At 37.3% G+C, this 13,564-nt stretch overlaps 1 protein-coding gene across 7 annotated transcripts in view; it reads right to left on the bottom strand.

Moving 5' to 3' along the window:
• GPM6B (glycoprotein M6B) overlaps window positions 1-13,564 on the bottom strand; it is a 214,540-nt gene that overhangs the window by 31,826 nt on the left and 169,150 nt on the right. For 3 of the 7 annotated variants that reach the window (XM_074299976.1, XM_074299977.1, XM_074299975.1), the window contains exon 2: window positions 9,341-9,460. The exons of the other annotated variants lie outside the window; for them this stretch is intronic. In XM_074299976.1, coding sequence (XP_074156077.1) covers window positions 9,341-9,460 — 120 coding nt within the window. The remainder of the gene's footprint in view (window positions 1-9,340; window positions 9,461-13,564) is intronic. 7 annotated transcript variants of the gene reach the window in all.

Raw genomic sequence — 13,564 nt, 5'->3', positions numbered from 1 at the left:
TGAATATTAGATTAATAAGGGCTTTAAAAGATAAACAGAGACATTTCTAATTCTAGAGGTAATGGGGATCCACTGAGGTTACAGAATAGGGGAGTGACATGTTGGAGGTAGAATAAGCAAGACTTGGAAAGTGATTGGATGCATGGGGTGAAGGAGAGGAAGAAACCAAAGATGAAGACAAAGTTGTAATTTGGGAAGTTGGGGAAATGTTTCTGGTTCTTCAAAAATAGGAACTTAGAGTCTGGGAAAGGAATAAGATCTGTCTTGGACATGTGGGATTTGAGATGTCTTTTGGACATCAGTTTGAACTATGCAATAGGCAATTAATTAGTAATGTGGAATTAAAATATAGCATGGGGGGAGACTAGAGTTTAATACATAGATGTGGAAGTCATTGGATAGATGCTCCTGTAGGAGCTGAGAGAACCTTGGGGAACAGTCACAATTAGGTAGTAAGATTTTAGTGATGAACCAGTAAAGGAAAGGTTTGGTAGGAAGAGAACCAGGAGATATGGGGTATCCAGGGAAGGCAGAATATCTGCAAGGGATGAGAAACAGTCTCAAATATAATAGATAGGTTAAGCAGGAAGAGAAATGAAAAAGATCAGCAGATCAATTAAGAGATCACTGGTAACTCTGGAGAAAGCAGTTTTAGTCAGATGATGAGGTTGAAAGCCAAATTGCACATGGTTAAGGAGTGGGAAGAAAGAAAATGGAGGAGGAGAGTACAGACAGTTTTTCCTAGTTCTGCTAAGAAAAAATTAACAAGGCAAAAACTTGAAGAATTGGGTGAAATTTTTTTAAGTATGGAAGACCTGGGCATGTTCAAATGTAGTAAGAAAGAAGTCAGTAATTAAGGGGAAGTTGAAAATTAGAGAGAAAAAGAGATGATTAAGACTGCAACCTATAGATGGAAAGGTATGTAAAAGACCCAAATAGAAGAGCTGGCTTTTTGACAAGGTGAAAGGTCACCTCATTGTTACAGACTGGGCATTAAAAGGAGAGAGTGGGAGATATCAATGTATTTAGAAATGAAGAGAAAGAGAAAAGTGCTTACTGTAATCTAAGCATTGTGCTAAGAGTTGAGTTTATAAAGAAAAGTTTAAAACAATCTTTGCTCTCATAAAACTCCCATTCTAATGGAGGAGACAACATGTAAATAATGTAAATATTTATTCTCCATCTATACACACATCTCTCTTTATATGTATATCTACAAATATGAGGAGGAAAGAGAAAGGAGAGAGGAAAAAAAGAGAGAGAGGCAGACAGAGACAGAGAGAATGAGGAAAGAAGGGAGGGAGGAAGAGATGGGGGATGGGCAGGGAAAGGTATGGCGGAATGAAAGAGAAAGATAGAACTGATAGAGTGGAGGAGGAGAGAAAGAGAGGAAAGAGAAGATATAGAGAAGTTAGAGAATGAGGAAAGAGAGAGAGAGTGTAGGAGGAAGAGAGAGGAAAGAAGGAGAGGAGAGGAGAGAGAATAGATTGAAGGTAATCTCAGAGAGAAAGAGCACTAGCTACTGAGAGACCAGAAGGGCTTTTAGTCAGAAGGATTAATGCAAAATTTATTTTTTATTTTTTATTTTTTGCTGAGGCAATTGAGGTTAAGTGACTTGCTCAGGGTCATACAGCTAGGCCATGTTAAGTGTCTGAGTTTAGATTTGAACTCCAGTCTTCCTGACTTCAGGGCTGGTGCTCTATCCACTGGGCCACTGAGCTACCTCAAAGCAAGAATTTTTTGAAGCAGTTTTACAAAGTTGCCAGGCAAAAACAGAATCATAGATTGTCCAGCAGATTTTGTTGCATGATAGGAAGTGCTGAATTAGGAGTTTAAAAAAGACCAGTTGAAGCTCTTACAACTAAGAGCTGTGTGACACTGGGCAAATCATTTAACCTTCCTGAGACTTAATTTTCTCATCTGCAAAATAGTAATTATAAGAATGGCTAATGCTATTTGCATTAATTACTTCATAGATAACAAGAAGTAGCAAGTTTTATGTACAAAGAACTTTGAGATTATTTTCAAAGAACTTACCTCTCTATAGAAAGGTAAGGTAAATCATAAGACATCATATAAATGAAAGTTATGATCATTATTATTAGAACCAAGGGAGGGCCACCCCCTCCAACAACTCAATTTTTACAAAAGATAAGTGATGTGTTAACAGTTTCACAGCTAGTCAGCAGCAAAGCAAGACTCAAGCCCATGTTTCTCAACTTCTAGGACCATCTTCTGTCCATAAGGCTCTAGTGAAGGACTGCTTCCAATTTCTATCAAGATTTTCATTCCTGGCTGTTACAAAACGAATATCACCAGCCTGGTTAATTATTTATTTGGACCTTATAGAAAATATACATATTATATAAAACAATATATAAAGACAAAAAGAGTCCTCTTTTCCCCTCTTCTTTGCTCCCTTCTTTTCTTCTTTCTTTTCTTTTTTCTTTTTCTTCCTTCCTTCCCTACTTCCTTCCTTCTGCAAACAGAGGTCAAATTATTGCTCAAAATCACACAGTCAGTAAGTATATAGGATGGATTTGAACTCAAGTTTTTACAACTTCAGCCCTAGCACTCCATCTTTGGATACTACTTAACCCCTTCAAGAGTCTTCTTAAAAGGAAGGTCACAAGCACATTCCAACTTGTTACCAAAGACTATACTTGCATTTAAAAGAAAATATGCTATTTATAGCTTATGCCATCTTAAATAAAATTTTCACTAACGCATCCAATTTAACAAATATCTATTAAGGGTCTATGACATGTCAGGCCCTGTGCTAAGTGATAGGGATAACTGCTAATCAAAAGAAAGAGTCTCTGCCCTCAATAAGCTTACAGTTTAAAGGGGAAACAACATACAAAAAGAGGCAGCAAAGTGGGGTGAGAACAGGATACTGAAGGGTAGCTGATGGCAGGGCAACAGACACAAAGTAGAATGAGGGACTAGGAGTTCAGTTTCTGTTCCCTATAATGCAAAATATTAGGAGTAGTTTGGCACTGCATCATCCAGGTCACAAGAATATTCCAAGTTGCTACCAAAGACTTCTGTAGGTACACTAAAAAGAAAATTTGCAATTTATAGGTTATTCCAGTTTAAATAAGGTTTTCACTAATGCTAACTTATCCAGTCCAATAAATCTGATCCAACAGACATTTATTAAGCACCTATAACAAGCCAGGACTTGTGCTAAATGCTGGGGATATGATTAACAAAAAGACAAGGAAGAAGAGGCTGAGGGAAATGGATTCAATAAAGGCTAATGATGAACTGTGGACATGATGTTTGATCATCTGATTTTTAAGCACTTCTTGTGTGACTTTGGGAATATTATTTAATCTCTTTGGGCCTCAGTTCCTTATTTATAAAATGAACTCCCTGTTCTAAAATACCAAAGAGGTATTTTACAACTATGATTTGTCCCACTAAATAGTTAAAAGACATTTTTGAAAAAGTCCTCCTATTTAGTGGTATTATAATTCTCCTTAAAAAAGAAAACAATGACATTAATACCTTTCTAGGAGCTTTGTTCCAGTGGTTCCTTCTTTTAAAGAGAATAACAACACTCAGAAACCACCCATGGCACCTCATTTCCCAGGGCTCTTATATTCACAAGTGTCAATATAAACAGGATTCATTCATCTGAAACCATTTCTGGTGAGAAAAGTCCTTGGCATGGATTTCATCTGCAAGGTACTGTGCTGCTCTGTGGTGCATGAGGTCACACACCTGGGAAGCCCACACAGAACTCAATAATTGACATCTGGACAATAAACGCAATGGGCTTCTTCACTCTCTCTGTTCATTCCCTCCACTGACAATTTGGGACTCTGCTCTACTAAGGAGCAAACACATCACTTTGGTCTTTCGGTTTAAATTTCTTTTCTTACCGGTTTCTAATCTTACTTTCATCTATTCTTCAATTGCATAAGAACACAAAATGCCACATTTTCCCCAGGGAGTTAGAAATTATTCATATTTGTTGTTTGACAACTTTGTGACCACATTTGGGGTTTTCTTGGCAGAGAGTGATTTTGCTATTTCTTTTTCCAGCTCCTTTTATAGATGAGGAAATTGAAGGAAAACAAGGTTAAGTGACTTGCCCAGGGTTACAAAGCTAATAAGTATCTGAGGCCAGATTTGAACTCAAAAAGTCATTCTTTTTGTCTGTCAGATTGATTCTTTTATGAAGGCAAATAAGGCCATCTACCTAGCCTTAAATTACTGAATGGGCATCGTTTCAGGCAAACTGTGATTTGGGAAGGATCTTAACTTAAAGCAGACTAGGTGGCCCATTGCATTGGGCCATTGTCAATCACAGATTCATATCTTCCTGACTCCAGACCTAGTGCTAGATCCATAACATCATCATCGTCCCTATTAAAGTTCTAAGGATAACTTATTTAGGCTGAAAAGGAATCTTTAAACTATCTATCCAGAGATCTCATGTCTTGAACTGGAAGAACTCTTAGCTATTTAATCAACTTATTTTATTTTATAATGAGTAAATTGAGACTTCTGGTCACATATATGAGAGGGCTGGGATTAAAGCCTTTGTCATCTGACTACAACAATTCATTTCATCTCAACTAAATGATCTTTATTGAGTGTTCTAATTTTACGGGGTAGGGAAGAAGAGGGGAAAAGAAAGTTTGGGGATTGGGGAAGTAGGACTATCTCATCTTTTCCTCTCAGGTTTTTTTTTTTTTTTTTCTGAGGCTGGGGTTAAGTGACTTGCCTAGGGTCACACAGTTAGGAAGTGTTAAGTGTCTGAGACCAGATTTGAACTCAGATCCTCCTGACTTCAGAGCTGGTGCTCTATCAACTGTGCTACCTAGCTGCCCCAGATTTTATTTTTTTATAAAGACAAACAAGGCTATCTTTTGCTTCAGTTCTTACCTAGCCTTAAATTATTGAATGGGCAGTGTCTCAAGCAAACTGAGATTTGGGAAGGATTTTAGCTTAAAGCAGACAAGGTGTCCCATTGCATCGGGGCCAGTCAAGTAAGGCTGAAGACTTGGCACAACTCCATCTCACTCATTCCCAATTCATTTGCAAGTCAAGACATCATCTTGATGTCATTGGTCCTCTTTGAGAACAAAGGATGAACAACAAACAATACTAGTTAACTGAATTCATTATAGATTCAAGTCCCTAAAGTCCTTTGTCTCTCTTGCCACCAGGTGGCAGCATAATAGAGAACAAAATTGAGGGTATCTGAAAAATCAATTCACTGAACCTAAAGTTGTTTTCCAGGGGTCATTTTGAAACAGAACTCTCTCCCTCCCCTCAGCCAAGGATTTTATTATTTTTTTAAATAAGGAGGGAAATGGAGTCTTTGCAATTGCATTGCAAGAATCAGTTTTGGCAATTCTTATGTAACTACACATTCAAAAAGGAAGCATAAAGAGCAAGTCACTTTACCAACCAGGGGCATCTCCAAAAGTTAAAATGTACCACCTTCAAAGATGAACAAATTGGTAGATTGTGCAAATGGTTTCTGGCATAACCTTTCCTTCCATGAATAGTCCTTTGCTCCAAGCTCATTTTTTATCTTCTCAGGAGCATCTCTGCTCTGATGCTTCTAACATAGGCCTAAAAGATCTTAACAAATACATTAAAACTTACTATAACACAACTTTCTACAGTGGGAGGAGGCTAGATTCATGTTTAGGAGAACCTGAAGAAGCTTACAAATAGATCATGCTTTCACAAGCGGTCTTCTGCCTTTCCCAGACATAAGAGGAATCAAAGCAGGACAGGGTAAAGAAGCAAAGAGATAATGCACTTTTTACAGCTAGCTAGTTTTACTAAAAGTGACTCCAGTGACAAGTTGTAATGGCAAAAGCCAAATGGAAATACTTTCCCCCCTAACTCTTATACTACAGAACTAAGAAAATTCTTTCTGAAAATATTAGATAAAAGGAGTTTTTCTTCTGCATTTCTCTTATTAAAAAGGAAGTGAGGAAGGTGAAGAAAAATGGAGCAATCTTGAACTTTGCAACCTGAGGCAGTCTTTTAGAGGCAATTCTGGGTAGGGAATGAGCTACATTACTAGTGTAGGCATTCTCTTTGGCAGTGGTTTCCTAGCCAACCATTGCCCTGTAGCAAACTTTCCTTCTCTAGCAAGGAAGACTCAGAACTCTGTGCGAACAAAAAAGCAGTCAAGTGCCATATGGAATCCCCAATTTTTTTTAAATTTTATTTTTAATGCTTCACACAGTCTGGCTTGGAAACAAAGTACAGAATGGCAACTGTGCTTATTTCAGACGCCCAAAAGTAAGTGTGAGGGAAGGAGAGAATAAGTCCAGTTCTCCTACTTTTAGATCCACATACTATGACATTTTCCAAAGATGAACCTGGGCTATCTGCAGGATGCATAATTGTTTGTTTATACAATAGAATGCAAACTGCTTAAAGGAAGGAACTGTTTCCTTTATTGTTTCTGTATTTCAAATCCTTGGCCCCTAATGCAAATTTAGTATATTGAACTGTCTCACAGAGGTATAATTTTTCAGATTACTTAATTCAAAAAGGTATAACCATTGTGTCTAGATTCTTAGATTATGGGAAGATGTTGATATGATTTTTAAAAATATGTTTCTACTTCTGTATCTTAAAGGATTTTTTTATTCATGTGACTCTGACTTGCAATATTACTAGTTTTCTAATGATCAGATTTTCTTTCCTTCCTTCTCATTTGATCAACATTAACTGAGATCCTCAAATTGCAGAAGTGGATTAGCTGTGATACTTTATTTAGCAAGTAAAAAAAAACAGGGTGCTTTTCTTTTGAACCTGCTTTCTCAAAGGAAGGCTAGACTCTCCTATCTTCTAGATGAGAAAGAATATTGGATGTTCAAGTCTTCAGAAAGGATTCAGTAAAAAAGACAATGAATAATTCAAGCTGAGTCTTAATTCAAACACATAAAATTGACACAGCTGAGCAAGGGAGAAGAGCCATTTACAAGCACTGATGGAAAGAATTATTCTTTTCCCCAACTGCCTCCTTCAATTCAGAGCCAGGCTTCATTTTTCCCTCCTCTAAACTCACCATTTAGAAACACATACAGATCTTCAACAGGCATATTCCTCTCTTCTTCCCCAACTATATTTTAATTGGCTTTATTTTCTTCCTGATATTTTCAACTAGCCACCTTAAAAAGCACCTTGGTAGGTTGAAACCCTCACCTTGAAGTCCAAATACCCTCAGATACTATTTGTTATTCTGGCATGTGACTTAACCTTGTATAGTATTCTCATCTGTAAAATGGGCATGATAATTGATTTATCTTCTAAAATTGTGAAAATGAAATGAAATAATATGAGTGAAGCATTTCATGAACCTCAAAATAAATCTTAATCATCCTTCACACTCATTTCCTTAGAGAGCCCATTTTCTTGGATTTCTCTCAAAGCTTCAACTCCTCCTATCTCATTTGTAAAAATCAGGGACCTAATATTTTCTTGTTGTTCAGCCATTTTTCAGTCATATCTGACTCTTCATGACCCCATATGAGATTTTCTTGGCAAAAATACTGAAGTAGCTTGCTATTTCCTTTTCCATATCATTTTACAAAAAAAGAGAATTGAGGCAAACAGGAGTAAGTAAGTTGTCCAAGATCACACAGCCAGTAAGTATCTAAGGCTGGATTTGAACTCAAGAAGATTAATGTTTCCTGATTGCAGGCCTAACACTCTATCTCGCTGCTCTAAGGGCCTAAATGATGACCCTAAGATCACTCCAGATTTAAAAAAAAATGATCTAAAAATTGGGTTGACATAGAGTTGATTTAACTAAGTATGTGTTTTGTTTTTCTGTAATTTATGTTTTACTTATTGAACATGTATTGCAAATTTGGGATTTGCATTATAGTTATAATTATAATCCCAGAAAAAAGATACTGGAAGGAGTCATAGTTTTTGAAAAATACATAATCATATTTCAATTTGTAGCTCTGTAGACTTCCCTTCTGTATTTTTAGGTAGCAGAATCTGACTCCAGGGTAGAAAAAAGATACTACATTATCATCAACTAAGTTAAGAGATATATGAAACCTGAGCCCTAACAGAGAAGGAAGATTTAAGAGGAAGTCACAAAAGCAAGGTATTCTTTATTATTCTTTAGGTCTCAGCAAAACAGGTGGGTGGGCCTAGAGGTTCTGAGAATTCCACTCCACTTATGGGCGGGGTAGGAAATAAGAAATCTGGACTGGTAACTTGACATGAGGATAACCGAGAAAACAATTAGGCCAGTTTCCTTCTCTCACGGTTTTATTTCCCCTTTTAAGGCTAACCTTGATCTAAGAGAGGTGTGATTGTTTCCCAGCTGGTGGCTGTGAGCTCTTTTATTCTAGACAGCACGATTCTTACCTTTCAGAAGCAGTGAAGGAGGATAGTTAAAAGATGAGTCAGATTAGCACTAGTACCTTTCCTGGCCTTCCAGACCTCTCACAGGGCTACCCACAAATGGCTGGTCTAATAATAGAACATAGAGTATAAGGGGAGTGAATAGAGAGGGCCAGTCTCGGAATCAGGAAGACTGGGTGACATAGAGGCAGGTTGTTTAAGTTCTCATTACCAAGACTCCAGGTTTGTAAGTTACAGGTGAGTTGCTCATTGAATACCAGTGGAAAGTGGTTCACACCACTAGTTCCCTTCATTAATAAAATTATAGATCTGATCCCTTCCACATACCCCCAAAAGTGTTAGGCACTGGTATACAAAGACAAAAACCAAATAAACAAAACTAACAGTCCATTCCTGTAAGGAGTTGATCATCTATAGGACAGGGTGGTTATATATACAAAACATGGACAGAAAAATATAATTTAAAGTACTATAGTTTGTGGAGACAGAGAGTAGTAATCATTGGGAGGTTGGGAGGAAAAGGGAAGAGCTGCTCAGAGAAATTGGATCCTGGATTGAGACTTGAAAGAAGGTAAAGAGTCTGGGAAATAGGGATGGGGAGGAAAGGGATTTTAGATTTGGCAGATGGCTAGTGCAAATGTTCCCAATGTGGGATAGAATTTTGAGTTAGCAACTAGATCATGGAATGAAGAAAGGGGAATAATACAAAGTAAGTTTGGGAAAATAGGTCAAGAGTTAGGTCCTAAAGAGCCTTGAATAGCAAGCAAAGGAATTTATATCTCATCCTAGAGGCACCCTAGAGATTTTTTAAGGGAACCAGTGGTGATCGAACCTGGTATCTTAACATTATTTTGGCAGCCTGTGTGGAAAACAAAACAGAAGACAAAACCAAAGTGAAGAAACTGTTAAAGCTACCACAAACTAGTTACTTGACTCTCTATTTTAGAAGCCATCTCAACACTTTATTTACCTGGAGCGCTCAAAGGACTAACACTGTCTCTCAATGCTGGCACATGCTGGTACCGGTGTGGCCTTGAACTCTTGTACATCCAGTGGTACCTGCCAATTTCCATTTCTGGTCTGGTGATCACTGCCAATTTCAGGTGGGAAAAAGTCAGTGTTTCCCTCTCCATCAAAGATTATTTTTAGTACTTTTATTCATTTGTTCTGGCTCTAAATGAAAGTGAAGGGTCTAAAACACAAGCTGCTGAGAATTTTTGATCAAGACATCATCCATCTGACCCAACCTAAAAAGAGAAAAATATAGCCAATACATTGTGGCCAATAAGGCCTCAGACCAATATTCTGATAAAAATTCCAGTCTTTTATTGGTTCCAGTCTTAGCAAGCTTTTCTCTCCCTTCTCCCCTTTATCTTATCCTTTCAATTTCTCTGTCCACCCCATCCCCTAGCAATCAAAAAAAAATTGGCAGATGATGTTCTGTAACAAAACATAGCTTTTGATAATGCTATTTTTCTTGATGGTTTTAAAAGTTCTAAGCCAAAAAGAGGTAATTATTACTAGCCACAGAGGTGACTTTTCGTAGATTTGTTCATTAGAACAGTAATACAGATCTCTTCCAACTAACAACGAAGGTTGTCATTTAGCCCTGCTCCAAATCTGTGTCAGTTCCTCTAAATGTACCAATTTGATAACCTTGTTAGGTGCATGGACAAGTAAGGAGTTATCACCTTTGATAAAATATTTGCTTTGGCCCATAAGGCCACAGCCGGACTTTTAGAATATTACAGAGTGAATTTCACAGTTCCTTCCAAATACCTCTCCCACCTCTGTAAACTCCCTGTAAAATACTGTAAATTCATTGAAGAGTCTGTCTGCTCTCCCCAGAGTCTAGGAAGACTCAAATGTACTCTCAGGTTCTATAAACATTTGGAAAGGGTGATAATGATAATTTCCACAATGACGATCACTGTAATTAGCAGCTGTTATTAACATTTAGGAAAGATACTTGGTGACATAACCCAAGACTTTTAAGCAAGGAACAAGGAATTAGGGACCATGGTGCCCTAAAACAACAGTACCTAACACAGTCAAATTGTGTTTCAACTGCACAAAAATAAAATAAGCAAATAATTAGCAAAATAAGCAAACATACAATAGAACACAGATAATATTATTATGTGATTTCCTAAGTCATGAATATGTCATTATAGGAATCCTTAAGTATATTTTAATTGTTTACCCATTGTTCATACAAGAGATGTATCTGTCTTTTTATGGCCTCATTTTTTTTTTTTTGCAACAAAACTAGAGTGGTTTTGCCATTTTCTTCTTCAGATCATTTTTATAGCTGAGGAAATTGAGACAAACAGAGTTAAGTAATTTGCCCAGGGTCAAACAGTTTTTGAACTCAGATCTTCTTTATACCAGACCTAGCACTGACCACTGTATTGTCTACTATTTTATATATGGTTTAATGGTCCCAATTCTATTTGAATTTAATGCCTCTATACTATGTAATATTTCTGAGGTTACAAAGATAGAAATTCAAAAGTTCATGACTTTAAAGAGATTATATTTTATAACAGAATTAATAGGTGCACTTAAAAGGCAGCAAAATTACAATGGAAAGTGTACTGACTTGAGAATCAGAAGTCCTGGGTTCAATTCTAATTCTGTGTTCTCTGGATCAGGTTACAACCTTTCTGTCCCTTAGTTCCTTAACTGCAAGATGAATAGTTTGAGCTGGAAAACTATTAAGGTTTTAAATTTAAGACCCATTCCAGTGTTAGAATGATGATCTTATATAAGTATATACAAAACAAATATAGGGTTATTTTTTGAGAATGAGAGAGAGGCCCTAGGTGCTGAGGATATAGGCTGTATTTAGTAGAGAGATGACACATGACTGGAGATTTGAAGGAAATAGGAATTCTAAAGGGGACAGCTAGGTGGCTCAGTGGATAGAATGCCAGCCTGGAGTCATTTGTCTCAGTTTCCTCATCTGAAAATGAATTGGAGAAGGAAATGGCCAACTATTCCAGGATCTTTGTAACAAAACTCCAAATGGGGTCACAAAGAGTTAGAATGGCTGAATAATCATGACAAGAAAAGATTCCAAGAGGGAGAGGTAAGGAAGAAAGATCATTCCATGCCTCAGGAGGGGAAGGCAACATGAGAAAATGTATGGACATAGAAGGAGGAATGTCATGTGGATCAAAGAAAGAGCTTTGCCAGGTTAAATACTTTGGCTAATCTCAGAGTATTTTGGCAAAGTCCACAATCTCCAATTCTGGATAGATTTCGATCCAGATTAAGGGAGATTTAAATATTATCCTTTTCTAGTGCCTTCCCTAGTGCTTTGTACTAAAAGAGGAACCTGTAAGAAAAGGAGGGCGAGGAGTAGTACAAGGAGGGGAAAAAGGTGGGACTCCATAAGAGATTTCATTAATCATAAATAGGGTTAAATTATTTCAAGGTACTTTAGCATCCTCTCTGAAGCTACCCTCCCATCTCCCGCTGGCATTCTTGGTTTTGAGTCCCAAGAAGTTCCTTAATTTCTTCTCTTCTAAGGTAACTGTCAGGAGCTGGAATTTCAGGTACTGTCATTCACGAATCCCCATCATTTATCTGCCTTTGATAATCAGCCAATAACATCAGTGAGCTTTTTGCAAAGGGCATTTGTTAAGAAGCTACAGTTAAAGCAGTTAATGCCAAACATTTCTTTCAAACTGGGATACATCTTTTTCCCTTATAATATCTCTGGAGAGGCTGGGATCAAACCTATAATAAAATTGTAATGAGGCATATATGTAGATAACACAAGTATTACAGATCCCTAGCAATCTCTGGCCCTGGAATCCTTTTCTCCCTTTGTGGAATTTTCAAATTCTCCCTTGGTACCATTCTGGGACTCTGAGGTTCAGTGCCTATCCATGGCCAATATTCTCCCTGCCATTGGGTATAGGGAGGAGGAGATATTATCAGTCCCAGAAGCTGCTTTTTTTAGGGGGGAGGGAGGTGGGGAAGCTATCCTCCTTTATCCATCTGGCTATGTTGTTTGCCAATGTTTTTCCTTTGTTTCTGATTGGATGTATTATCTCCCACACTTCTCCCTGATGACATGGTCAATAAAAGTGGCAGGTGGAAGAGAATAAGAGGGAGAAACTTGATCTTCCTTTCAAAGCTACATACTCTCCGGGACTTGGATGGAATCTTCAGGTTCTGAACTGAAATCTTCTAGTGATGGATTGGACAGCTCTAGATTAAAGAATTGCTGAAAATTTTCCCGCCATTCCTAGAATCATAGTTATTTTGGTTGATTAGTCCATCACTTTTTCCTTTCTTATCTCAAAGAAATTCATACCTCAAGATGTAGATAACCTTGTTTATACAACATGTTTCTTTATTGATTGATGCTCCAACTCAATTTTAAAAAAAGGTATTCTCACATGATCAAGGTATGGAACATCTTATTAAATGGTAAGAAGGTGGATTTCTCATGTATAGCTATCCAGAGGCAAACGGTTGGTGTGATGAATGGAATCAGAAAACAGTGAGGGAACCTAGTTTTTCAACTGTTTCTTTGATGACTCACAGTAGCATTGTCTAAATAAGGCAAGACGCTTCCAATTATCCTGATAAATTCTGTCCTCAAAACCTGTCTCTTATTCCTTTTTTACTCATTCATATAGAAAGCAAAGAAGAATATATTGAGAGATTCTCGGGAGTAAACAATTCATTGTTGGTATAGTGGAAAGTGGGACTGTTAGAATCCTTTGGGTTCTAGATATGGTTCAAGCACTTATTAGTCACATGATTGCCTTATGGGTTAAGTTCCTGCTCCTGTTTCCTCATCTCAAAGTGAGGAATTTGAACTAAATTATCTCTGAGGTCCTTTTCAGTTATAAAACTGACCTGAATCCTAGGGATAGATTAGGGAGTCAGTTCCTAACCAAGTTAAGAAGGCATTCAAGAAGACAGAATTCTTGCTGCCAGAGTAGGGACATAGATAGATTTGAGGATCTTTGTAAACTTGGACAGAGAAAAAAATATATAATTTTTTTTAGTCTTCAAATTTCTTCAATTAAATTCAATTCTAAATTTAAACAAGCCACACATTTTGAGATGTCCTTAAGTTTTACTGGACTAAAAAGGGTCATACACAGAAAATAGTTTCTGACTTGGGCTGAGTAGCAAGATTTCATGCACATATAGACTGGAATTTGTCTTG

Source organism: Sminthopsis crassicaudata, chromosome 3 (assembly GCF_048593235.1).
Source record: "Sminthopsis crassicaudata isolate SCR6 chromosome 3, ASM4859323v1, whole genome shotgun sequence".
Classification (NCBI taxonomy): domain Eukaryota; kingdom Metazoa; phylum Chordata; class Mammalia; order Dasyuromorphia; family Dasyuridae; genus Sminthopsis; species Sminthopsis crassicaudata.
This window is presented reverse-complemented; position numbering and strand designations above follow the sequence as displayed.